At 45.0% G+C, this 27598-nt stretch overlaps 1 protein-coding gene across 1 annotated transcript; it reads left to right on the top strand.

Annotated features, from left to right (window-relative positions):
* The first annotated feature begins 1961 nt into the window (after positions 1–1961).
* slc16a2 (solute carrier family 16 member 2) lies at positions 1962–26263 on the top strand. The gene is made up of 7 exons (XM_080008621.1): positions 1962–2486; positions 16035–16179; positions 16468–16966; positions 19838–19981; positions 20614–20842; positions 20948–21220; positions 21722–26263. The coding sequence occupies exons 1-6, from the start codon at positions 2111–2113 to the stop codon at positions 21202–21204; spliced, it is 1650 nt and encodes a 549-aa protein (XP_079864747.1). The 5' UTR covers positions 1962–2110; the 3' UTR covers positions 21205–21220; positions 21722–26263.
* Positions 26264–27598: the final 1335 nt, after the last annotated feature.

Here is a 27598-nt window from a genome sequence, read left to right on the forward strand (position 1 = left end):
ACACACACACACACACGCACACACTTTTATATACAAGATTAAAGATTGAAGAGGCTTATTTGTCACATACATATACATATGTTATATACATCTACATCTCTATATAGTTAAAAAATGTTTATGTTTTAGCTCATTGTCTTTGTTTAAGCTGTATGTCTAGTCATTGTATGTACATTGAGAGCAATGAAAAAAAACGAGTCAAATTCCTTCTATGTATATGAATATACATGGCAAATAAAGCTGATTCTGATAAATAAATAAACTAAGGTAAGTCATTTAACTGACATCAATTGTAGAGGATATATAATGAAATCAGTTGTGTGTAGTTATGGCAACGATAAAAAATACAGCTTTTTCCTAAATTATTCCACAATAAAGGACAGATCTGGATCAAACTCGGACGACAGCCTGTCGGGACCGCCTCGAATACACGTTTTATTCATTTTGTCTGTGAGATCCACACACCACTTATGTCAGTTTTTCAATAAAAAAAGCAATAGGGCTCCTGCCTCTTTGTGGCTGGCACCTAAATATACACAATTCACTTACATAAGAGATTTATTGACAGTGAATATGGTGACATCCAAAAGAAAACGTGACTTCCAGTAGTACTGTCGCACCCAGCGTTGCCAGGTGTACAATAATTACGTTATTTAAGTCAACTCTTTGCACAATGTACGATCAATAATAGTAAAACACCTGAAATGTATGATAACTTCGACATGTCAGTTTTTTTTTACTTCATAATAGTGATATGGTACAGACAATAGCATGTTCCTGAAATAGAGGAGGCAGCAGTCCTAAGGCCACATTTCTAGCACCCTAGGACCCTAGTTTTTCACAACCTCGCCACCTTGCAAATTATAGTTTTAAAGGTGTTTTCCACCCAAACACTACTTTCTGTCCAAGTACTTATAGTTATAAAGGTGTTTTCCACCCAAACACTACTTTCTGTCCAAGTACATATAGTTGAAAAGGTGTATTCTACCCAAACATTACTTTCTGTCCAAGTACTTATAGTTATAAAGGTGTATTCCACCGAAACACTTCTTTCTGTTTAACAGCTTAGGTATAAACTTTAGTAATTAACATTGACTTCACATTTAACAAATGTGAAGTCAGTGTCAATGATTGAATGTCAATGTCATTGATTGTGAATGTGTTAAAAATGCACACACACACACACACACGTCTGTGTGTGTGTGTATATACATACATATATTTGTGTGTGTGTTTGTATATGTATAGTAATTGATTCAAAAAGAACGTGTGTTTTTGTAAATTATGTGTGTTTTGTCATGTCACTGCTGCTGTAACACTGGAATTCCCTTTGGGGATTAATCTTCTTCTTCTTCTTCTTCTTCTTTCGACTGCTCCCGTTAGGGGTCGCCACAGCGGATCATCCGCCTCGAATACCTCAGTATCCCTATCTTATCTTATCTTATCTAGCGTAGAGGCGGCGAGGGCGCTGCCGAAACGGTCTGCAGCCTCTCCTCTCCCGCAGGGACACGCCACCCTCTCCGGAACTGATCGGGAACCAGGCCCCGGGCCCTGGGGCCCGGGATGCGCCGGAAAGGACCCAATCGCCCCCGCTCGCCCCGCACGCAGGCGGGGCCCTCTCCGAGGGAATGAATGGACTTCCGGCTTGCTCTTCCGCTCGGCTCGCTCGGGCATCTCCGCCGCGGAGCCCCGACGCCTCCGAGTCGCAGAGCCCCTCCCACGGTGGGCGCGGTCACAACAGCAGTTGGCGATCCCGCCCGCGCGTCATTGCCGACGTGGGGCGGGGCTACGCGGTTTAACGAAGGCCAGGTTCTGTGTTTGTGTTGACATTAGGAGCTGACAACCTCCGGGACCTCCTGGCGCCCGTGGCCCCGCGGCGCCAATATTTACCCTGAATAAACACGTCAAATCAAAGAGGAGGGGGCGGCCCCTATCAGCGCGCACCGGGGGATGTAGGATCCTCTGCGAGTGCGGTACCACAGCTCGATTTCACGGGTTAATGGTCTGAATTTGGCGCCGCGCCGGGGAGGCAGAACGTCCAGATTTTTACCCCGGGAAACATGCGCACGGTGCGGGTCGGGCGGTGCCCACTAGCACGGTAGGGGTCCGGATGAAGTTGGAGCTCAGACCCACACAACCACACAGTAGTATGGGGATCAACGGTAAAGACACCCGGACCGAGCAGCAGGGTCCGGAGATGGTGCAGAGGGGAGCTCTCCGGGATCCGGAGAGCCACCTCCCGGAGGAGACGCCGGACGGCGGATGCGTGCCCCCTCTCTCCCCGACTGACTCCGACCCGCGGGCCGAGGCGGCGGCGGCCGGCTTGTTCGTCCCGCCCGACGGAGGCTTCGGATGGATGGTGGTTTTCGCCGCGACGTGGTGCAACGGGTCCATCTTCGGGATCCAGAACTCGTTCGGCATCCTCAACATGATGCTGATGGAGGAGCACGCAGATCCCGGCGACCATAACTCCCAGTTCGAAGTGGGTGAGTGTCCCCGGTCTGTTGCACCGGTTCAAGCGATGGTCCGTTTGTAGACAGGACTAAACTCAACCCAGGCTGTCTGCAAGCCCTTGAATTCTCCCCCCCCCCCCCCCCCCCACAAATATTAGACCCTAAAAATCATCAAATAGTCTGAAATGACAAATTATGAGGTCAACATAAACGGTTTGTCTGATTTATCCACACATTTCCTTTTGTCCAAATTAGTCATAAAACCCCAATCCCTGAACATAATACTTGCATTATACCTGCGACTCTTTCCTGCTGGAGATGGACCCAGCTCACTGTATTGTTACCTGTCACAGTCACCTGTAGAGGGAAATCCTCGTACTTGTCTGATGTTCAGTGGGGAAAAGCGATGGGTAGACCGATTTCAGTTTATAATCACTTACTTTGCTATCGGCCCCTAAAGGAAACTCTTATAATAACAGGTAATTGTATGATCTCATACCCTACCACATGTATACTTAATACTCACCCCTGTCACGTACCAAATAATATAGTTCCTACATGTATAGTTTTTTTCAATAAGAAGGCCGAGATCTGTCTTAACAAGTGTTCATTTAACTCTCTGATTTCTGCACACAATGCATGTCATCCGCTGGTAAATGTTTTGCCGTGGATGCCAGCCTATTTGTTATGACATCTGCCGCAGCTGTCAATGACACCTATCATTTTGTGTTTTTTCTTGTTTTTCGACATACTGTATCCTGTACAGCTCACTCCGCCCCCTCATCCACTGTCGACGGGGCCTGAAAGACTTGTTTCAAAGATTCTGGTCAATTATTAACAGACATCTCACCGGGAACACATTGTGTACTTGATCTCATCGTAATCCTACGATGCCCCCGTCCTTAAATTAGATGTTGCAAATCTACATATTTCCTCCCTGCCCCTTAACTCCCAAGTGACCTGCATATTTCACATTTCACAAGTCTCAATGAGTTGAGCACATTTTAGTTACCGTAGTGCCAGTACAAAACATTGTTGCTCATAAACCCTAACAGTGCGTTGCTTTGATACAAATACAGCACATTAAGGTATTGCTTTATGTAGGTCCAACATACACCTGAATTTTAAGATTTAAGACATATTCGATCAAATCAGATACGCAGAAGCTGTTTGTTTGACCGGGGTCATGCCGTGAGGAGAGAGGGCACAGGGATCGGCCCCCTGCTACCGCTGTAGGTACCGGATGTGCTCGGCCTGGCAGATCGGCTCGTCTGCGCGAGTCAGAGGGTGAAACAAATGCACACCACTGGCCTGTCTCATCGGCGCCTTCGGGGAGTTGGAGTGGCTACGTTTTGTATGGGCATTTTTAGCGGCCATTTTGCATTTTTGCAAGTGTTTTTTTTTATTTTTATTTTATTTTTTTTAGACCAGGCAAAAAAATGGCAATTTCCGGAGCCAAACATCAAGCTGTTGCAGCCCTTTGAAATGTTCCATAGACTTTAAAATATAAAAATGGGAGAGTACTTCTTAACATAGTACAGTAGATCGTAGCGCCTACCTCCAGCGCATTGTACAAAACCTCTGTGTATCTTCATATAAAACAGAGGACGCTCTAATTATACTCAGCGCCACACAATATAAAGTGTAAATGATGGGAGAGACATAAATTAGACATAAATTTCTCCAATCTGTTTCAACACTTGAACACAACATTATGAATTTTGAACACACAGTCCCAACATGTGGTCGGTGGGACATCATGAGTGATGAGTGAGTGATGGAAATTATTTGCCTTTCTTTACTGTCTTTACATTACAGTCTTACATTGCACTTAGTATTGGAGTTTTTTGGTCTGACCATACAGATGTTGTTGATACAATTGTCATATAGCATAAGCCCCTTTTTCATAACCACAAGTTTCCATCTGCGGACTATACCCACTGTCCCAGCCACTGACTGTGGCCTGCTTTTCACAGTGTTGTACTACGACGAGCCGGCGCATGATGATTCCCCGGCTCCCTGCATTGCTGTGCTGTGCTCTTGTGCCCTCAATCTTTCAAGCCAATCTGTTGAGGATTACACCACATGCATTTGCTGGTGGATGTTCGCTGGTGGGCTGTAATGCGACCCTATGCTATAGAAATGAGAAGAAGCAGGATTGAAAGCCACTTCATTTATTTTTTATTTTATTTTTTTTACCTTAACAGTGTGTCCACTGACCACGTATGCAGCTCTGGGAGAGGTTTGTCTTATTTACAAGTACCGATGGGTTAAGATGATAGAAAATTATTATTTTATAGCGGATTTAGTTTTTCTTGTACTTCCTCAGAGATTATTCATCTTTGTCATACTATTTTGAATGGAAAGGAACAATTTGTACTGACGGCATTCCATATGGGAAATGGTAGCAGCATGGTTTACTTTCAACACAGGAAGGGAAGGTATGGAAGGTAGCATTACACGGCTTGAGTACATAGCCTTTACTTGCCCGTTTAACGTGCACAGTATTAGAGAAATATTATTCAATAGTTGAACTGATTTCTCATACATTCCTAATCCCTTAATGTGTTTATGTCTCGGAGGTGGTGGGCTGCAAGTAAAAAATGTTTCCATCGATCTCATCAAGGACAGGTTGAGATGGAATTATGGAACACAGCCCAATTCTCCCAACAAGTATAAAGTATAACTTCTTGCAATGACTACACAGGTGCCTGCCCAAAGAGAACCTACAGAGGACTGAGTTGTATTTGAGCACCTCGCCGCCGCTCAGCGTTGGGAGAGGAGTTCAGTTCGAGATGGGGCCGCCTCTTGGTGCAGTGAATATAACTGCTCATTAGGATGCAACCTTTTCCGACTCAAATGCATCATCTCTGTTACTGTTGTCAAATTGGAGGGGGCGGTCAGCTTTTAAAAGTTGTTGCAAGGCTGGCAGCCAGGCATCGGATTTTGGTTTCCGAAACTGAAAATACGGTTGCCATTTTTAGTCACCTTATATTCATATTTCTATTTTGAGTTAATTAAGAAGCTATGCAGTCCGAGTTCCAATGAACGCATCACTTCCGACACGCATTACAGTTTTTCCGGGCCCATGAACGCAGCATCACTTCCTGGAGACTAGGGCCGTGTCAGCCTCTTAGTTCTTACATAATATCAGAGAACGGATCCACTGCATCATCGATCGCGGATTCTCTGCATTCCCTCGACGGATAAAAAATAGAAATAAAAAATGATTAAAAAAAAAACGACATTCCCCGAAAAGCGAGTTGTGTGCATCCCTGACTGTAGTAACCTTGCTCTACTGTTGTCCACTGTGATTGACTCTTCAGCTTGCAGCGCCGTCAGCAGCCCGGCAGGAGAGACGCTCCATGGTGGGCCGGGATTTTATAACTGAACTTTGAGCAGGACGCACACTTTTCAAATCACAGATGACGGAGAAAGGCGTTAAAACGTGAACAGATGCTTCACTCACATGCGCACCAATGCACGTGCAGCGTTCTGGCTCCGACTGTGACGGCGAGGTTTAAATACCACTAATGCAAGAAATTCATTAATTTAGGGGTGCACTTGTTGCTGTTTGCTGTCCCTATTTTTAATGTTAAAGTGGTTGCCAAAGGGGTCAGCCAGAGGCCACGAAATGGTTGCCAATTGACTGAATCTGGTTGTCAAGGGAAACCGGTCAACCGCTACTGTCGAGCCCTGCTGCCTAGACTCTGCCGTAATAAATAACATATTCAATTGTTCTCCTGTTATTGGGAGTATAATGTTGGTTTCCATTAACTTGACTTACAAGCTACCTGACCTTTACTTTCTTCAGAGCCTCTGGAGCAACAGTCAACGTGTGAGTCGGTCGGTTTAGAAAAGTTCACCGTTGCTGAACTTCTGAAATCATTTATTTTGTCCACTCATCCACTCCATGGATGTAATGGATGAGGAATATATCAGAAGGCCAGAACAATGACCTGAGCCGTAATAGAATATTTGTGTTTTGTTAGGACACACTAGCCGGTACTGTGAATGTATTCATTATACCTGTCAGAATAAGGCCAATTTAAAGTGAAAAGGTATTCTAATTACCTGAACAATATCAGTGCGGGCCAACCTCGTGATGTTATGGACATAAAGCACACATTAGAAATCAAATAGATTGGACAGCTTGAAGGCTACTTCAACTATAGTCTGAACTCTGCACATGTCCACAATCACACGGCACTGGGGTGCTAAGAGGCTTATACATTCTTTAACATCGGATACGCTTTAACTGTGTGCCAAAGCTCTGTTTCCCCGAAACAAAAAACGCATTTATTACACTTTCACTGGCATACTTTTACATGAGGCTGATGAGGACCGCAGGCCTCGGTCAGCTCGAGTTACCCAAAGAGCGATAAGGCGCACCGACTGTGATGAATTGCCTCCCTCACCATTTAACTTATTACGGTAAGGGAATTTGACACCAGAATAGTCTGACACATGTGTAGTGCTGAAACCCATGTTATATAAATCAAAAGAACAGCGGCTTTTATGCCCACTGTTGCTTTATTTGGTCGCAAAACTCAACAACTGTCGTCGAGTCAGGGAATAAAGTTTGCCATGGCCGCTTAATTTGGCGACAAAATGCTCAAAATGGACGGCCTTCTTCCTCCGTTCACCTTTCAGAGGGAAAAGACACCGAGAGCAGAACAAATGGAATAAATAGAACCGATCGAGCCTATTCACCTTTAGAAGACCTCCTGTCGCGCGCTTGTTTCTTTAAAGTGGACCTCTTGTGCAAAAGTCCCTTTTTCCAGTGCTTGTGCACGTACGTCCGGGCCTCTGATGGGCCGCACACACAAACTGTGAAATAAGACAAGCAAGTCCATTTATTTTTTACTGTGGGCAGCCTTTGTCAAAATACATGTCCTGTAACACCCCGTTCAGATTTTTGATCCCTCCCTACGTCACATGGGCCCACGGTAGAATTATAGGTCTAGGATGGTATAGAAGCATGTGAGAATGGCTAGAATGCATTCATCTGAGTGGTATTTTCAGCAAAAGCTTCAAAAAGAGACCTATGTTAACTTAAAAGGAGAATAATAGGTCCACTTTAGCCATGACATTGCGGAAGCTCCATCATTTGGACAGAAAGGCCCCCACGTTTCAAGATCTAGACAGCATCTCCAAGGCACCTATAAATCCTTGGTTAGCGGATCAGGGAGTATTGTGGCATGTTTTGCATTCCTCAGGGAAGGGGATCGAGTTCAGATCGGATTAGGGGTTTTGAGTGCACTGATATTTTTCAGCTCTGCAGACATCTAAGAAGCAACAGACAGGCAGTCAGTCACGAAGATCCACATGACCCCCATGCCAGCTTGTTGCGCCGACGGCACGAAAAGTCCAGCAAAGTGGGCATCACTGTGTCTGTTCACATTCATTGTTTTACTGTGAAGCCATGGCCTTAAATCTTAATATTGTGCTTTTTTTTTTTAACATTGTGATACATTCTGAAGGTTTTTATACTGCTGATAAAAATACAAATATAAATACCTGCAGATCCGACCTATTTGAATAAAGCATTATTTATAGCCATGTAAACCTCAATGTAACTTAAAATGTGAAATTTTAGAGTTTAAAGGGAATGCGGAATTCTTCATTTCACAAACTGTTTGAAATTTCTAACCTTTTACTCAAAGAAAACAAGTATATACGCAGGTCCGTGTTCAACTTACATAAGCCTGAGAATAGCGTACTTTGGCGGAGGCATTCGTAGCTCGGTTTGGCTTCTTTCGTGTTGAAATAAAATGCGCTCAGGGATTTCCACCTTCGTGGTCCAGAACTCTCATATTCTCGTCAGCACAGCTGGAAAACAATGGGGAAACCATTTTATTATTGTATTGTTTTGCTTTGCTCTGAGTCATTGCTGTGTATTAAGTGCGGGGTAAACCATTTGCTCTCTCATAAGTTTAGATGAAGTTTAATCAGAGTCAGATGTTATAAAACAGGATAAAACTGATCTTATTTAAGAATGCTGCCATGGCGTTCTTACCCTGACTGTTGCATTTGTGGATGTAAAGGCAAGGCTGGCTGTTGTATATCAACAAATGCACATCTTTACTTATGTGGAGTAGTAATAAACTATGTTTATACTTTTACAGAGAAAGAAACATAAAATGAAATTAGCATTGTCATCATGATATATTATTGCATTAATATTCCTACCAAGTTGGATTTCCTCAGCTTGCTCATGGCCATTCATGCACAAGTGTGGAGCCAGGAAAGCCCAGTGCAGGAAGGACTACAGAGCCATTTGGAGTGTCGTAGTCGAGACCACCCAATGCGAGGCCAATTGTTTGGGACAGTGACAGTCAGATCCGAGCTCATCAAGTCCAATACATGGAGGTCGAGAGTTTAAACACCCTCCAGAAGTGTGCAACTTAAAATGAATATCAAGCGTACCTTTTGGCCATTTTCTTTGGCTTACATTTCAGTGGCAGAAAGATAAATAAATAAATAAATACATTTGATGCAAATTTGTATGTTTATATTTGATGTGAACTTCAAAAATACAAAGAAATAAGTTGCCTTTTTTTTCGATTGGACCGGACCTTGAAACAAAATTGACAGTCCGGGTTCCTAGTCTGAGTGAAGGCCGATCCCCAGTCCACACCAGTTCCTGTGCTGTAAATGAATGCAGAGGCAATGCACAACACGCCCTCACGTTCAGACACACATGCGAGGTATTAAAAAGCACTTATCCATACATATACAAGCAGACAGGCCTTTCTGCACTGTTCCTGTGAGCGTTCCCATGTGTTAATCCAGCCACACACACACACTTGCAGATGCAGAGCAGAGTCTCTCGTTTGTAAGTGGCTATTTAGAGACTATGGATGACTATTTAAACTGTGTTCTCCCGGCATAAAAGTTTCCTGTACTCTATCGTTCAGTCTCTCTCCCAAGAGATTCTCTCTCTCTGCCCCCCCCCCCTCCTCCCTTCCTCCCTCTCTCTCTCTCTCTCTGTCTCCTGGCTGTCACACTGCATCCATCCACCACCTTTACATTGCATAGAGCAAAGCTTGAGCTTGAACACACACACACACACACACACACACACACACACACACACACACACACACACGGTCCCTTTCTTTTCACTTCAGTCTCCCTCCCCGCGTCCTCGCTTTTGTTTTGAACCGTTCAGACCTAATTCTCTGTAATGAGTGCATTCAGCTCCCTCCATTAAAATCCTTTGCATGTGCTACGGTGAGAGAACAGCTCGAAGACATGACAGGAGTGTGGGAGAACTGGGACGTAGGGAATTTCTGGCGGGGGGGGGGGGGGCGGGGATTGTTTAGATGGGCTCTGCAATTTGGACCTCACATGGATTTGTGCTGTTCTTACTGCATTTCTCAACCGTGTTCAGCCTTTGACTTGGCAAATTTTGGAAAGTCCTGTCCTGTGTTTCCACATGGCATTTGGAGTTGCACTTGAATTTTTAAACAAAAATGGTGAAGTCCACATAATCCTAGTGAAGCTTGGCATGGTGCAGCGGTAACATTGGTTTTGTAGCCTACTGTTAAATATTTAAAATTATGCAAGGAGAGCCAGCGCAACCAGTTGTCCAAGCAGGCTTGCCAAACTAAAATTTACAATATGTTGTCATGGCAGTTTAGAATATGTAAAAGGGTTGTGTAACTTGGATGTTTTCTGATATATCCAGCGTATGATAGGCTGTCCCGCCTTACTCAAATGCTTACAAGAGACCTCTTAATTAAGACAACTACGCCCCAAATATACCTCTCTTCAGGCATTAATAGCCTCATATTGCAACAATCATTTTCAAAATCAAAACCAACACAATTGGAAGAGGTGAGTTTGAGGTAGGTTGGCAGGCTTTTCCTCACAGTTCTTCTCAAATGGGCATGTGGTTAGTGATTGCACGCCTGGATCTCTCCAACACTAGGTGCTTGCGTCAGTAATGGAGAGAAAAAGTGAACAGAGCAATAATTTAAGCTTAGGTCATGAAGTGAAGGATCCCTGGCTGATTGAATAGACTTGTTCCCAGAAGACTGCAGTCGCAAAGAGGGAGAACGAGTGTGAAATGGGCATTGCTTTGCAGGGGTAGGGGTAGGGTAGCTTCCTCAGCCAGTGCAACCAGACGAGTACCGCCTAAAGACATTGTATTGTCAATCACAGTCCCTGAATACCTCTTCATTGGGGATTACCATGAACCAGACCATACAATAACCACACAAACACATTATACACTGTAACGTCAAAACCAAAAACCGAGCGGGGCAACAACAGTTCAATATTACATGGCATAATGCAGATTATTCTAATATGTCGTAGGAACAACTACTGTTTGGTGCCATTCTGAACCACTTGATAATGCCGGTGAGAGGAGGGGGCTTTGTGGTGACGGTCTTGACCTAGATTGTCTCAAATGTCCTCATCCATCCACTTGTTCAGTAAACCAGGAAATCCTTGAAGTAAAAAAACGTCACTCATTCTGCCTCCTTGTTGAGCTACCTTGATGCATTTGCAATATTTCCTTCTTGTAATAGAGAATCACGATACTCAAGCAAGTACTTACGTCTATAAACAACCAGAAGCTATTTTGTTGTGACATCGAATCAGTGGGTTATACTGCAAATTCATATACTTCATGTAAGCAAAAACAAAAGACAACAGTTGCCAAGCTTTCCAATGAGTGCTTTTCTTCTTACAGTATATAGGGCAATAGCAGCAGCGGGCCACATTGTTTGCACAAGGCTATCCTCAGGCCATATCCTCTTGTTCTGTGAAGCCTAACATAGCATACAATAGCCTGCAGTCTACCACTCCATACAGGGACACGAGAGCTCAGGCAGAATTGTTATAATTGTTGTTTACTCATGTTTTACATGCTCGTGTCAGTGGGATCATGGAGGTAACCCATTGACATGTCTCTGGAATGCTTAAAAAAAAACACCTGTTTTCCCAAAAGCGCGGAAAACAATGATGATGACACTTGACCGAGAAAGCCAATTTTAACACTAAAATAAGGTGAGTCACTGCAATCCCGTGCAAAAATGTGCCGATGGCAAACTCAAGTGTCTGAGGTAAAAGCGCTGAAAATAGCTGAGTCTGTGTGGAATTCAACAAGAAGCGATGGTGTTATAATACTTTAATTCAGGTATCAGCGGGTCATTTGAAAGTCTGTTAATGTAATAATCAGTTCAGTAATAATTAAGGCCTTCAGTTGTATTAGTGGTCTGAAATTCATGTGTATTAAATTGTTTGCCTCTAGTAAAAAAAATATAGAAGATGTTGGATACAGAGGGACGTTGAGGCCCCTAATTTGCTTATAGATAAGGGCATTGGCTTAATGCCTGTAGTGTGATGCAGGGTTCTCAAACTAGAACTACCCGGGGCCACCGGCAGAGGTTGTCTTCTGCTCGGGGGGCCGTGTTGAACATTAAGGGAAAGGTAAACTGTCCTGTCTTTTTGTGGGAGAGGATGCCAGAGGAGTGGAGAAGAAGTGTACTGGTATTCATTTGATCAGCCACAGCATGAAGCTATGGGAAAGGGTAGTGGAGGCTAGGTTAAGAGGAAAGGTGGGGATCAGCGAGCAGCAGTATGGTTTCCTGCCAGGAAAGAGTACTACAGATGCAATGTTTGCTTTAAGAATGCTGATGGAAAAGTACAGGGAAGGCAGAGGGAGTTGTCCTGTGTCCTTGTGGATTTAGAGAAAGCGTATGATAGGGTGCCGAGAGAGGAAGTGTGGTATTGCATGAGGAAGTCGGGGGTGGCAGAGAAGTACGTAACAGTGGTACAGAATATGTATGAGGGCAGTCAGACAGTAGCAAGGTGAGCAGTAGGCGTGACGAAGGCATTCAAAGTGGAGCTGGGATTGTATCAAGGATCAGCTCTGGGCCCTTTCTTGTTTGCAATGTTGATGGACAGGTTAACAGATGAAATCAGGCAGGAGTCTCCGGGGACTATGATGTTCGCAGATGACATTGTGATCCGTAGTGAGAGTAGGGAGTAGGTTGAGGAGAGCCTGGAGAAGTGGAGGCATGCATGAGAGAGGAGAGGAATGAAAGTCAGCAGGAGTAAGACAGAATACATGTGCCTGAATGGGAGGGAGAGCAGCGAAAAGCTGAGAATGCAAGGAGTGGAGGTGAAGAAGGCGGATGAGTTAAAGTACTTCGGGTCGACCATCCAAAGTAGCGGAGAGTGCGGGAGAGAGGTGAAGAAAAGAGTACAGGCAGGGTGGAGTGGGTGGAGAAGAGTGTCCGGAATGATCTGTGACAGAAGGGTTCCAGCAAGAGTGAAAGGGAAGGTCTACAGGACGGTAGTGAGACCAGCTATGTTGTACGGTTTAGAGGCGGTGGCACTGACAAAAAGGCAGGTGGCTGAACTGGAGGTGGCACAGTTGAGGATGTTGAGATTTTCATCTGGAGTGACAAGGACGGACAGGATTAAGAATGAGTACATTAGAGGGACAGCTCAAGTTGGACAGTTTGGTGGAAAAGTGAGAGAGGCCAGATTGAGATGTTTTGGACACGTGTAGGAGAGATGAGTTACATTGGGAGAAGGATGCTGAGGATGGAGCTGCCAGGCAAGAGGAAAAGAGGAAGGCCAAAGAGAAGGTTCATGGATGTGGTGAGGGAGGACATGCAGACGGTTGGTGTTAGGGAGGAAGAAGCGCAGAACAGAAGGTATTGGAGGCAGATGATCCGCTGTGGCGACCCCTAATGGGAGCAGCTGAAAGAAAAAGAAGAAACTGTTCCATCTTTTTGTACAGCACACACATTAATTTCCTTAATAACACAATTAAAAATAGACGGACAAATAGAAAAAAACATATTTTTGGTATTCTACTTTTTCTATTCACATTAACTAAAATTGTGTGGATTAATTAACCTTTTTTTTATGAATTTGCGGGCCTAGATTTAACAGTATCCATTTTATGAAATTTGCAGGGCCTGTAGTTTGAGATGTCTGATGCCTAATGTTATGTAAATTTACTGCAAAGAATGGATCTGCCAAGTGGGTTTAAATCTTTTGTTGGCTTTACGAAACTGGTTCCTCGACACAAACCTGATATCGCTGCCATAAGGAGGCACCACTTAGAAGGGAATGTATTCAGTGGCGTACAATGAGTTCAGAGTTGTTTACGGGCCCTTTTTTTCAGGCCACTGGAATAAATGTCATCTTGTTTTTTAGGGGGATCAGGCCTCCAAATCCACATGCTGAGACACAGGCCTTTGTGCCTGAGCAGCGCCAACAAAATGGCAGGGGACATCAGCATGGTGCACAAAGTACACTTTTAATGGGAGCATTCCTCCTTTTCTTCTCGTTTTTGGATAAACAATCCAGGGAAAGGCCGGAGTGCAGTCCCGCCCTGAAGCCCTCTCCTTTAACCCGAGGCAAACTCTGCTGTGTGCCGTTGCTCCGGTGGGCGGTGCAGTACATCATGTGTGATCAGCTGTATTAACCAAATGTAGGTTGTTTTGGGTCAGGAGTGGGTGGGGAGTAAGGTGTAACGAGTGAGTAGGTACATTTGCCCTCAGAAGGCTCAGAGTCAAGTTGCCTGAGGACAGCTCTACGTGTGTGTGTGTGTGTGTGTGTGTGTGTGTGTGTGTGTGTGTGTGTGTGTGTGTGTGTGTGTGTGTGTGTGTGTGTGTGTGTGTGTGTGTGTGTGTGTGTGTGTGTGTGTTTACATTTGCCCGTCCACATATCTGCCAATAACAAAATATCTGGCTTCGGACTCAATCCCCTTGGTTCAGACACCATGGCAGACATTAAAGCTACCTTTGGTCCCCTGGAGACCAGACCTAGACTATTGTTTGTTTGCACCCTAGGGTACAGGCTGTCCCAGTAGAGTTAATCAGATTTTCCATTTCTTAGAAAAAAACGCACCTTCACTGTCTTAAACATTTTACGTGTCAGAACAGAATTATCCGCTGTGGGCCTTTTGAAATGTGGTAATCCCTAAGATTATTTTGTTAAAAATGTAAATTTTTGATATTTGGCCCATATTTATTTTGCTGGCTAAAAAATGGCCATTCAATGTATTTGCATGAAGAATGTGCTCCTCTATAAGCTGTCTCCATTGTGGGTGGCGGGAACCCGCCTTTCCCGGCACGAATGCACTCATCGGGCATGCGCAAGGTCCCTCAGAAGAAAAACAAAATATCCCCACCACCCCAAGTGACCATAAACAAAAACAAAAAAGTCAATCGTCAATCAAAAAAAAAATAGAATAGAATTCTGGGACCTTTATGCCGGTAATCTCATGTCTTCTCATCCCGTTCCATCGTTAGAGGAGTACATTCCAGGTTCAGAAATCAAATATTCTGTCATAACCTATATATTGGCGTAACCAATGTACTTGACAGTATAATCAAAAAACGTCATATACGTTCGCAAATGAGCCTGATAATAGCCTGCCAGATGTACTCCACTGACGCAGAGGAATGTGAATACACTGTCATTAAAATTAGAAAATTGTCCGTACATACATACTGTTTTCATGCGTCATTATATAAAAACCTGGCTTATGCGATACAAGTGGAAGGTTTATTCCTTTGTTCCATTCGAGAAGAAAATCAAATGACCATGAAATTTGATCAAAAAAAGATATTATGAATTGCTCTGCTCGTTACTACAGACAGTATAGTGTCACTTTTTGGTTTGACATTCACAAAGGCAACAGTATTGTCATGAGCTAAAGTATGTGCCCTGTCCCATTTTTTTAGGTTTTGAAACTGTAATTGGTGTCTGGTTAAAACTAATAATCAAATCCTGTAATTTTAATTGTTCTTTATTATATTTATTAAGTCTTCGTAAGTGTGCAACATGCTGGGGATTTTTGAAGATTTATTTAAGCAAAATAAAGTTGGTTTAATATTTCATTATGCTTGCAATATTTTCAAATATTACAAAAACAACATTAAAATGTCTGTAACATGAACGTGCCACAGTTCAGGGAACTGGCACCCCGCAGGCTCTGCATAAAGAGGCATTTATTTTCACCATTAAGCATTTATACATTATTCTACTTATTCTACTTAGCCTAACTGTAACCGTCACTATGTCGCCAGTAAGTAAGTCCTGCAGCTGCTTTGGAAGAAAATCCTCTGGCTGCCTTTTAAGGGGATAAAGAGGTTTAAACCAAGGGAACAGCATTTGGAGGGTCAGCTCTTTCATCGAGGGCAGCATGGAATAAAACCGCCTAAAAACACAAGAGACTCTTTCACAGCTCACCAAAATGAGGGTTTGTGACCATGCTCTGTAAACTATCTCACGCATGAAAACAGGGGGAAGGCGAGGGCTGGCACAATCACAAAATTCGACATGGTGATTAATGGTCATGCGAATAATTGCAATTAACAATGTAATTTTCGGAATTTTTAAGAAATTATTGCATTTATCTCAAATAATTGCAGGCAATTTGGTAATTGTGACGGCTCGAGGGAGATCACACACAAGTGATGTCATGATAGGGTATTTTTTCCCTATGTGCAGTATGTGTTTGTATCTTAAGCTCTGTCTTGCCTTGATGTCGTATGTATAATACACAGTCTGAATTTGTTGTTTGTCTTTCCTCTCCTCCAGCCTGGGTGGGGGCCCTGGCCATGGGGATGATCTTCTTATGTTCACCGGTGGTCAGTATGTTCACAGACCACTTTGGCTGCAGGAAGACGGCGGTCGGCGGTGCCACCGTGGCGTTCATCGGACTGCTCGCCACCTCGTTTGCAACGTAAGCAAGAGTCATTTTCATAAACTTTCATTTTTTTTAACCATAACTTAATCCTGGTTCTATAAGACTGGCAACCAAGTAGCATATAACTGTAGAACCATGCAAATAGTTTTCGTATTCTCGTAGATCTATATCAAGTCGTGTATGCAGAAATCCACTCTTCACAGGGTTTGAGATGTATTTTTCTCCTTTCATTTCACCTCCCTCCTGATTTCCCCCTTTCTCTCCCCCTGCCCCCTTCCTTCCCCTCCTTCTGCCTACCGTTCTTCTGCTCCACATCTCGTCCAGCTCACTGGGCCTCCGTTACTTCACCTACGGCATCTTGTTCGGCTGCGGCTCTTCCTTCGCCTTCCAGCCCTCACTGGTCATCCTGGGCCACTACTTCCGTAAGCGCCTGAGCCTGGCCAACGGCGTGGTGACGGCGGGCGCCAGCCTCTTCTCCATGGCCCTGCCGGTGCTCCTCCAGGAGGTGGCCAAGCCCTTGGGGCTGAGCAGAGCCTTTCAGATTCTCAGCATCTTCATGCTGGTCCAGGCGCTGCTGGCGCTGACCTTCAAACCCCTGCTGCCTGCCAAGGGAGGGGCGGAGCCCCCTGTTGGCGAAAAGCCTGTCTCAGGCCCGGCTGGTTCTCAGTCCAAGGTGGCGGGCGGAGCGGGGAGGTGCCACGGGAACCTGGCTATGGTCAGGAGGTACTTCAACCTCCGTGTGTTCCACATCGTCACTTACAGGGTCTGGGCATTCGGGGTGGCCACGGCCGTGCTCGGGTACTTTGTGCCATATATTCATCTGGTAAGAACCCAAAGTTGTAACCTACATTTCACAGCGAAAGCCAATGTCATGGTATCTCAGTAACTTTTGCTCGATACTCGTTTTCCTTTATGACATGAAAAACGATGCAATGTAGTCCTGTAAACTATGTTGCATCGTTTAAGGAACACATCTGGGGAAAATTGATATTGAGAAAACAATATAAACACATTTATTGTATTCATAATTAGAAGTTATATGACACCATGGCTGATATAAATTTGGTGCCGCTTAAAGTTTGCCAGCCAGACATTGAACAAGAGAGAGAGAGTGAAGTGGCATTGTGGGCGGTCTATGGACGTTCTTTTTTTTTTTTTTTTTTTTTTTTTTAAGTGGGCACAACGAAAGGCTTTTCATATCACAAAGAAAATCAATGTTTTTCAGAGGGCTTTGGCGGTGTGTCGTATCAAGTGAACAACAGGAAGCTTTACTGCGCTGAGAGAGAGAGAGAGAGAGGGAGAGGGAGAGGGAGAGGGAGGAGAGAGAGAGAGAGAGAGAGAGAGAGAGAGAGAGAGAGAGAGAGAGAGAGAGAGAGAGAGAGAGAGAGAGAGAGAGAGAGAGAGAGAGAGAGAGAGAGAGAGAGAGAGAGAGAGAGAGAGAGAGAGAGAGAGAGAGAGAGAGAGAGAGAGAGAGAGAGATATCCAGGTGTCGGATGTTCCTGCTCCGGCCTCCCTCCGTCAGGCCTGTTGTTTCAGGCCCGGGCCCAGATGGAAACAAAGCCCCGGTCTTTGTGTTGGCTCGGGCTCCCTCAGGAAGCCTCTCCTGTATGGCCTCTCTGTATCCCTAAACATGCCTATGCTATGGCCATTGATGTCCAACCCTCCTGGCATGTAGCGTCCTTCAAAGCACAGCAAACAGTTCACAAGGAGCAGCGTGTTTCGCCTTTTAAAAAAAAAAAAAAAAAAAAAAAAGACTTCTTAGGGCCGGTCTTCGTGTCGGAGGCGGAGAGGAGTAGGCGTGCGCGACCTATATGCGTTGGTTCTTCCTCTCCCGTGGGGCCGGGGCGAGTATTGTTATTTTTTATGACGTTTGTTTATGCGCTTAATGGACAGGGGATCCCGGCCAACTTTCCCACATTCCTACTTGCCCGAGCTCTCCAGCTTCTCGGGAAGGGAGCGTGGAATGGCCGACGGCGGTTGTTTACCATTGATGTGACATCCTCGAGCATCAGACAGCAGCAGTGCCACCCCTGTTCACCACCTTTGCCGCCCAAAAAATTTGTTTGTACTCGTCGAATAAAACAACATCGCCCGTCTTAATCCGCGGTGCAATATGGGCCTACGAGCTGAGCTGAGCTGAGCCTTTCTTACAGTTCAAACTCATTATGCACAACTTTCCTCTCGAACGCAGCACTTGTGTACAATGACTTTTGGCAGGCTGAATGGAAAGGCTTATGTTGTGGTTGCTCTCCCACTGAAACGCTGAAGTGTCTTTGCTGTATTTACACTATTTATATTGCATTTGAGAAATAGTCATATTTTCTAGGTTTTTCATTATTGGCGTTGATGAAACACTGCTCTCACAAAGTTTTTAACAGGTTATTACACTTGATATGAAGTGATGGAACACAGGCGGGTGTTTGAAATGTTTGAAATCAGTTTATGTATTACTTATAAAAAACAATACAATCAATTGTGTATTTGCAGCATATTGTAGAACAGCTATTCCCAAAATGGGGTGCGCACAGCGACGCCGGGGGTACGGCAAAATTAAATTGTGAATAACATTTTTAAACAGTCCAGTTCAGTCCAGTCCACTTGCTCCGTGACCCTACCCGTCGACAGTTTGCTTAGGGCGGCAAAATGGCTAGAGCCGGCCCTGTAGAAGGGGGACGTTGCTGGGGGTTGAATGTGTGACGCGGTACCGGACTGTAAAGAGTTTGAGAACCACCGTCGTAGAATATACGTATAATATATTATTGTACACACAATATGTCATTTCTGCCGCAAGGGGTCTCTCAGTTAAAAACATTAACAAAAGACAGAGTTTGACGATCTTGTGAAGCAGCGGGGGATCATGGCAGTTGTCGTCTTCGTTGCACGACTGCCGATGAAAATCGATCTGACGTGTCTCACTCCATTGTCAGAACGCGCGGCAAACGGCAACGAATAATGGTGCTCCATTAAACAGTAGTTAGTAGAGTAATAGAGCAATACAAACAATAGTAGAATACAGTGGCTGGCTAACATTGGCTACTTCGTGGAGTCCCTTGCTCGCTCTCTGACGTATCATCCAATGCTCCCAGTGTTGTCCTGGAGCTTATAGCAAGTAGAGGAGGTAAAGGGGACATTACACCATTGACAGGCATCCTAATGAAACTGACTGTTACCTTTAATAAAATAACATATTTCTCTGGGTTAGAAAATTGTTGGAAACATTTAGATAATGTCAACAAAATACATAACATAGATCTAGTCGTTTTCAGAAATTTGAATGCGGAAAAGTTACATATTATACCTTTGACGCTTTTAGTATATTGTAAAAAAAAACAACAAAAAAAAACATATATGACCGAAAATATTTTATTTACAAAATTTTAAGTGTATCCCAATGAGATAAAAAATTGATAATGTATGGCTGTTATATTTTCTAATACATTCCTAAAGAAAAATAACAACTCTGTTTAGGATGCCTGGGGGGCTGCGGACCCGTGTTTGGGAATCCCCAGTCCAAGAGTCGGGCTGTTCGCTTGTTTTCCTTCCTTCCTAAAATATGTTGTCTAGGATATTTAATATGCGGGCCAGTATGTGAACTTCTCCCAGGTTCTGGTAAACCCCACCCCTCCGACTTGAATGTTCAATTAAAATCTTTTTTTATTTTTATTTTTTTTGTGGGTTTCTGTCTCCGTCCTAGATGAGCTTCGTCAAGGAGCAGTTCAAGGGGACCCGGAAGGAGTGGACGCTGCTGGTGTGCATCGGGGCGTCATCCGGCGTGGGGCGCCTCGCCTTCGGCAAGATCGGGGACCTCATCCCGGGGCTCGGGAAGATCTACATGCAGGTGAGGATGGGACCCGTGGAGCAGGGGGGCCACTCTGCGGGAGGGCCAAGAGGGTCCAAGACGAAATGAACGGATCAGTTGAATCTGACCTGTCTGTTTGGGCACGGATCTGCTCGGTGTTGGTGTTTTTTAGTTTGTTTGTTGACCGCCGGCTTTTTGTTTTCGGGTTCTGGAATGGTGCACCACTCATATCAGCCACTGCGAAGCAACTCTCTTCACACTTCTCTCTCACTTCCTATTTATCTAAACACTATTTGGGAGAGTTTCTTCTGCTGATTCATATTTTAAATTTTCATTTTTCAAATCACATGAAAATGTTCTAATTTATCCTGAGTTCTCACTTTTTAGTCTCGAGTTTTCATTTGGTCGCGATCTGCTCTTATTGAAAATATAACCATAACAATAATTCTACGCTTGAACCATACTTCCCCAAACCACGATAATTTGAAGCAATTTTAGCAAGTACGACCCACGCGGAACAATAAGGGATCACCACAGGAGTTCGGAGTTCGGGGCTACCGCTCTGTGCTCATACCACACCGGCATTCGACAGTGTCATTGTTTTTCGCTAATTACGGCTTGAGTATCTAAACAGGTTTTTCAGCCCAGCCCACTCTTTCCTAAAATTTCAGGTGGCGTCCTTCATGGTTCTGGGCCTGATGTGCATCATGATCCCACAGTGCTTGGTGTTTGAGGGCCTGGCCGTGGTGTGCGTGATCCTCGGCCTGTGTGACGGCTGCTTCCTCACCATCATGGCTCCCATCGCTTTCGAGCTGGTGGGGCCCATGCAGGCCTCCCAGGCCATCGGCTACCTGCTGGGCCTCATGGCCATTCCCATGACGGCGGGGCCGCCCATCGCGGGTAGGTGGTTCGCCCCCCGCGTATGAGGCAAATCTTTTAACTGCTCCTCAAAAAGTTCAGGTTTGTTCTCTCTCTTCACTTCCCTGAATACCTCCTTCCTTCTAGGTCTCCTGCACGATTACTTTGGGAACTTCACGCTGGCCTTCTCTCTGGCCGGGGTGCCTCCTATGGTCGGGGGCGTGGTGCTGTTCTTTGTGCCCCTGATCCATCGCCGGCACCAGGAAGGCCGGGCGAGGGGGCCCTCGGACGACTCGGGCACCACCTCCCACATGCTGCCCTCCACCCAGCCAGCAGGGGATCCCACGTGTTGCTCCAACGGAGACATGTTGCCCGGCTACACGGACGTGGAGACGCACATCTAAGTAGCACTACACAAAGGTAATCCGTGCGGAGGTCGGGCTCGATCAAGGTCCCTGATTTTTCAGGGCTTTCAAGGAACTAGTTTGTTACTTCCCTTTCCTCTGAAACGCCGGTGTTGCCATTGTTTACATTGACGAGGGAATCATGGTGTGAAAACAGGAAACGGGGTGTCTTTGTTTGAAAAACATGGGACGTACTGGAAAGTTGCACTTACAGTTGGATTGATTTGACAGACCAATGTTTTTTTTTTTTTTTTAATCAGCTCCCTCCCTTTTTGACAAGGAAGACCCTTTTTCCAGACTTTCTGGTTCATCGATGATAAAGCCTGAGAAAAAGGTCAAGGTATAGGGCTAAGCGTCAACGTTTGATGCTTGTATGGCACCGACCGGAAAATTGGTCTTCTTCACGATGTTGTGAAGGTGGAGTTGGTTACTTCACACGGTAATACCCAGTACTCCATGTGATCTGCACAGGTGTCTGCCTTGACCGGTTTTTCCCTTTTTCCCCGATGTCTTCCAGGGATTCCACCCACCAGCACCTTTGGCCCACCCTGACCTTGCTGCTCCACAGACTAGAGCCCCTCTATGGGGGGACGGTCTCTCCAAACTCTGCATACCTCCTTCTCCCCCTCAACCAGCCCCTCCTGGAGGACTTTCCCACCGTGTTTTTCTGAGTAGGAGAGAAGAGGAAACATTGACCGGGGCCAGAAGCTACTGAGAAAATGGAAAAGAAGAGGAGGATGAGGAGGAGGAAGAAGAAGAAGAAGAAGAAGAAGGAGAAGAAGAAGGATGTGGTCAAACCCCCTTTTACCAGGATATGCGTTGCGCAATCTCAACCTGTGTTTTGAATCGCGATGATTATTTGTGTTTTTAGGATCTTGTTATTCACTCGGACGCCTGAGTCGTGCACACGGGACACATGCCAAGAGAAGGAGAGATTTTAAATTTCAAAGTCGCTGCCTGTTACTGTGGAACACTGATCTCGCATTTTAAACGTTTTCAGTCCCCTCGACGACTGAAATGTTTGTTTTTTGACGAGATTCACCGAATTCCCGTAATTTCCATCCTGTTAACACAGCAGCACATATGCCGCATCTAATTGGTTAAAAATGTGATCACACGATGTGTTTTGTAGAGTTTAATTTCGGTGTCGTTTATGTCGGTGTGTACACCTCCTCGTGGTTATTTTGACGCATACTGTGACAGAAACAAGGGGACACGTCTGGTCTCAATGCGACGGGGGTGACTAGGAAAAAGCCTCTTTAGGGGAGATCAGACACAATCAAACCTCAACTCAGCCGCACAACGTACTATGCTGTAGAAAAACCTCATCGTCATGACTCCTGTCAGTAAATGTCCCCGTGAGAGCCACGGGTTCTCCGTTTCACACCGGGTATGGGGCCAAGCAGGCGGTACCCGCGCTGGAGCCGCAGCACGCAGTCGGTGTGCGAGCGGCACCTTACTTCTGCCTGACTTTCACTTTGGCCTCACGACTCAATGCTTACCGCGGCGGCTTTATTTTGTGCGGCGATTTACCGTCTGGCAGTGCAGAATTGTATAAAATAAAGATGATTTGATACAGCTTAAATGTCAGCTCGCCTCGTTGTGGACTCTCCGGTGGACCGCGCCCCCGCTATTGGTCAGATGAGTTCAGCATGTTTGAACTCTGCGCGAAACTCTGCGACGGAGTTACTGGGCTTAATGCAGGCCGACGTAACGATCCTGAGGATTGGATTGCAACAAATCCAATTCGGTGGGAAATGTTTCCGTCACAAACGCCGGTGAGACCGGTGCCAGAAAGTGTCGTTCGTGCTCATTGTCGTTCGTGCTCACCTGCTCGCTCTTTTCACCGCCAAGGAACACACCAGTGTTTTCAGATTTCTTATCTTGGATTTCTTATATAAACATATATACACATTTATGCACACACACATATATATATAGATGTATGTATGTGTGTGTATACAGTATATACGTAAATAAATACATTTTTGCACCGTATGCAATATGCAATTGAAGTCAACAGATCCGGTGCCACGCAAGTGTCAAACCAAACACCAGAGATAATACAAGGTCTTCTTATACACAGCCTTAATGCTAAGCTTTTTTTTTTTTTTTTTTTTCCCCTTCCTTTCTTTTTCCAAAGCATGCATTTAGCATTTTTTTTTTTTTAATATTTTGTGAACGTGTCCAACATTTTCACCGGGAGCCGCAAAACGTGACTCTTTGTGAATTACTGCCTACCTAGTTTTCTGACAAATGCTTGTTTTTTGGGTTTGATATGAAACCATTTCTTTGATTGCAGTCCACTGAAAGCAGTTACAATTATGCAAACCTAACAGGTTGTTTGTAACTGGGTAGCAGGGGTTCCATTTATACACAACTCAAAACAATATGGCATTTATTTTGAAACGTTTCCTGTGCGTGCATGCATGTGTGTGCATGCGTGTCGAATTTGCATTTTTTTTTTGTCGTTTGCCCCACGCCTGGTGTCAAGTGAATCCAGTAATCCAGTAAAAACACACTGCCTCATTTAATTAGTTCACATAGTGTTTCCTGAGTGTCTGTCTGGCCTCTTTCGCGTTGAAGTGGATTACCGGTTGGTCTGTGTCACGCTGCCCCGCGGGCCTCCGGGGCCTTAGGGGCTGGCAATCCAAAGTGTGAAGAAGGCAGTTCCTGGGGGTGTCGCACCGCGGGACAAAAGGCTTTGGGGGAAAAAAAAAATAAGAAGAAAAGTACACCTATACCTCAGTTACAGTTTTCATTTTAATTCCAATGGTTTCCTGTTGCAGTCAGAATCTGTTTTATTTTGTTTTATTTGTTTTGGTTTTTACTTTTTTCTTTCCCCCCGGAGCCACAAAGCTGCCAAAAGCCCGGCCTCATTGAGACGGAAAGAACCTTCAGAACCGTCTTTGCATTCCCCTGGCGCAGAACTCGTCAAACTCGCACGGCCGATCGGGGAATGGGGAGAATCTGCGAGGCTGCGGCCCGTGCCGCGGCCGTGTTGCTTTGATGATCCTTTTGTGTTTGATTTTTTTTCTTTGAATATTTTATTCCTTTTTTAACCTTTTCTTTTTCCCGTTGTTAGTTGTTTATTTCATCTTGGCCTGGCTTCAAGTTATTTTTTACTAATAACTACAGGAAAAGGCACTTGTCACTAATGAATACATATTAGTGTTCAATTAATAGTGACAAGTAAAACTGAAATAGATACTAGTAACAATCTGAATGGATACTATATTTAATATCTCAAACACAGAGCCCCGTAGGATTCAATGGCAAAAATGTCCAGATTGTTACCAAAAACATTGCGATAGTTACTGGTAACAATGGGAATAGTTACTGGTATCTAATAAATAAGTACTAGTACCGAATACATTTTGACTAGTTAAACTAAAACAGCTACTATTAACTGTTTGAATAGCAACTAGTAACTAAAATAAAAGTACTAGTCACTTTTAAAAAGTGTCTATAGTTCGTCCTATGGATTAAATGCTGAAACTGCTTTCCACACACACACATGAATGTCTCAAATAGGAAGGAAAAAAGGAATATTTGAGGAAAGAATGTGGCCGTGTGCAAGTTTCTGAATAAATGAGCAAAGGGACGATGGAGCGGGGAAGGAAAGGGTTAACTGTAGGAGTCCAACTGAAAGTGCGGAACGCTGACTCCATGCAGTCTTGTGGGGCCCACTTGTGACAAATTGACATCCCTGCAGCCTGAAGCCAACGAAGTCAAGAGGACGATTGTGTGCCAATGAGCGGGAAAGAAATGGCTTGTATGATGTGATATAAAGTGATGACACGCGTTTGGAGTTTGCGCGTGTCCCCTGACTCAGCACCTGAGGCTGTACGGCCCCCGGTTTCGGAGTTGGAGGGTCTGTATCGAAACTCGCTGCGTAGCCTGCGTTAGGTCTTTGCTTTCCTTTTCCCTAATAACCTTTTGAAGGTGTCCGGATATCTCGATTGAAATAATAATGTGAGATAACAGATAGATGAAGATAACAGCACTGTCTTCGCTGTGACATGGAGATGATTTGTTCTGCTTGAAAGACTACCATCCATGGACGGCAGATGAAGCGCGGCACGCGCGGTCTGAGTCTGAAACCATAATCAGACATCTGCCCACAGCTATTTATGTTACTGATTACACAATAAGTGTGTCATATCTCTGGCCTTAATGCGTCCGACATCAGCTGGGGCAACGTTTTACTGGCGTTTGCCGCCGTGATGGGTATAAAAAACTCCACTATGCGCTTTTGCAACTTCTGATTCCAGGGTCAAAGGTGCTCAAAAATCCCAAAAACAGAAGCCGTCCTTTAAACTTCGGCGTCAAACAGGATTCCGCCGCGTGGAGCGAGCAGTGTGAGGGAGAGCTTTGCTCCAATTTGCATACGCATTGGGAAAATATTTAAACAGTTTCACATGTTCCGCGCGAACGTCCACGCGCCAGTGGGTCTGGCAAGAAATCCAACCCTTTAACATCGTCTTTGGTGGAGGAGAAAACACACGCCACCTTAGTCCAAGTCCCCCCCCACGTTGGGTTTAAATTGTAAGTCGTCCGTCTGTAACCTGTTTGTGGGGGAACATGTGTATTGGCTGTAATCATATTTTAAAATATACCAACTTCACTAGAATTGCCGTCGAACTGTGCTTGTGTCTATGATTTTTCTCATTTCCTCAGCTTTTGAGATAGATGTATGTATGGGGTCGTAAAGAAAACCTTGTCACGGTCAACCTTTCTTTAACCAACAGTAATGTCACAATTTTAACTCCGCTGTCACCCCCCCACCCACACACGCACACACACACACACACACACACTGTTTTGTTTTTTTCATACATCTAAATCTAAATATTGTTATTGTGTTTTGATTAAACAATTCTTACAAAACTAGTGACATCAATATTTACAGTTAGGTTTTGCTGCTAATGACTTAAACATATTTTTCTGTGTGTTTTTGGTTTAAATCTAAGCTCCTTGGCACACAATCATCCCATAACCAATGGACACAATTGTTTTTCTATTAAACCAACAATAAAGTCATTATATGGCAACTGTCCATGTTGTACAGTTGTTGTTTTGTTGAGTTGTCTCTGCATTTGCACCTCCCTCTCTCAGAATCAGTTTCATGTTCCTACGGCAGGTGATCATGTGCAAAATGAACCTCAGAGGAGCTTGAACTTGCACATGGGACTAGAGGGGTGGGAGTGGGGAAAAATTGTCTTGGGTGCAAAAGTACCCTTTCAAATGGCAACTTGTGTTGCCTTATCTATCATCTAGCCAAATACAGCCTCAAAATTGGACAAATTTAGCCTAGCACAACAACACAACAACCTAGCTCCTTGTCTACTATAGGCCCTAACCCTGACCCTCTCATCCAAAAGGACCCTGTCCCCCATAGGCCCTACCCTGGTCCCCTGTATCCTCGGTTCTGCGTCTACCATAGGCCCTGGTCTACTTTTTCCCCAGTGCCCCGTTCACCATGGGCTCTACCCGGGCCCCCTCTTTCACCAGTGCCCTGTCTAACATAGACCCTGGTCTGACCCTCTCATACACTAGTATTCTGTCCACCATAGGCCCTACCCTGGTTCTCTCTTACCCCTGTTCTGCATCTACCATGGGCCCTGCCATGGCCCCCTCTTCCCCTATTGCCCTGTCTACCGTCGGCCCTAGTCCACTCTTTCCCCAGTGCCCCATCCACCATGGGCCCTGCCCTGGCCCCCTCTTCCCCCAGTTCCCTGTCTTCCATAGGCCCTGGCCCCCTCTTACCCCAGTGCCCTGTCTACCATAGACCCTGGTCTATTCTTTCCTCAGTGCCCCGTCCACCATGGGCCCTGCCCTGGCCCCCTCTTCCCCCAGTGTCCTGGCTAACATAGGCCCAAAGGACCTGCCCCTGTATAGGTCACAGTTCATAACTGCTGTTTCTGACTTCATTGTATTCAATTTCAATGTAAAATCGATTTCAAGGTATTTCATCAGCTACTTTGTGTCTTGTTAGTAGAAGACATGGACCCCCCTACATAGTATGGGTCTGAGTCTATGCAAAACACTATACTGCCATTACTGATGGGAATCCAGGGGGGATAGGAGGAGAAGCAAAATGTTGGAGGAGCCCTTTCTAGGTTTTCCGCTAAAAGCGTCTGTGCACACCACCTGGTAGAAGTCATGACACTTCAGAAGATAATACTATATTATGAACTACAGGACCCCGGCAAAGGTAACTCTCAGAGTATGGATGCACAGCCTACCTTTATTGCCGTGGCAACGTGGATGTGTTCATTCCGGCATCAAGGATTCCCTTGTCTCCCGGTTCCACTGCTTGACCTCACTAACTCACTGGCCGTCGTGCTTCAGTATTCCTGGAAGAAATAGTGTAGACATGTAAACATATTCA

Source organism: Zeus faber (assembly GCF_960531495.2).
Source record: "Zeus faber genome assembly, chromosome: 10".
Lineage (NCBI taxonomy): Eukaryota > Metazoa > Chordata > Actinopteri > Zeiformes > Zeidae > Zeus > Zeus faber.

Excerpts from the sequence above, each read along its gene's own strand:
- slc16a2 (XM_080008621.1), top strand. The coding sequence starts at position 2,111 with ATGAAGTTGGAGCTCAGACCCACACAACCACACAGTAGTATGGGGATC. Across the intron at positions 2,487-16,034 it reads TAACTCCCAGTTCGAAGTGG|CCTGGGTGGGGGCCCTGGCC; the intron begins GTGAGTGTCCCC and ends CCTCTCCTCCAG. Across the intron at positions 16,180-16,467 it reads CTCGCCACCTCGTTTGCAAC|CTCACTGGGCCTCCGTTACT; the intron begins GTAAGCAAGAGT and ends CATCTCGTCCAG.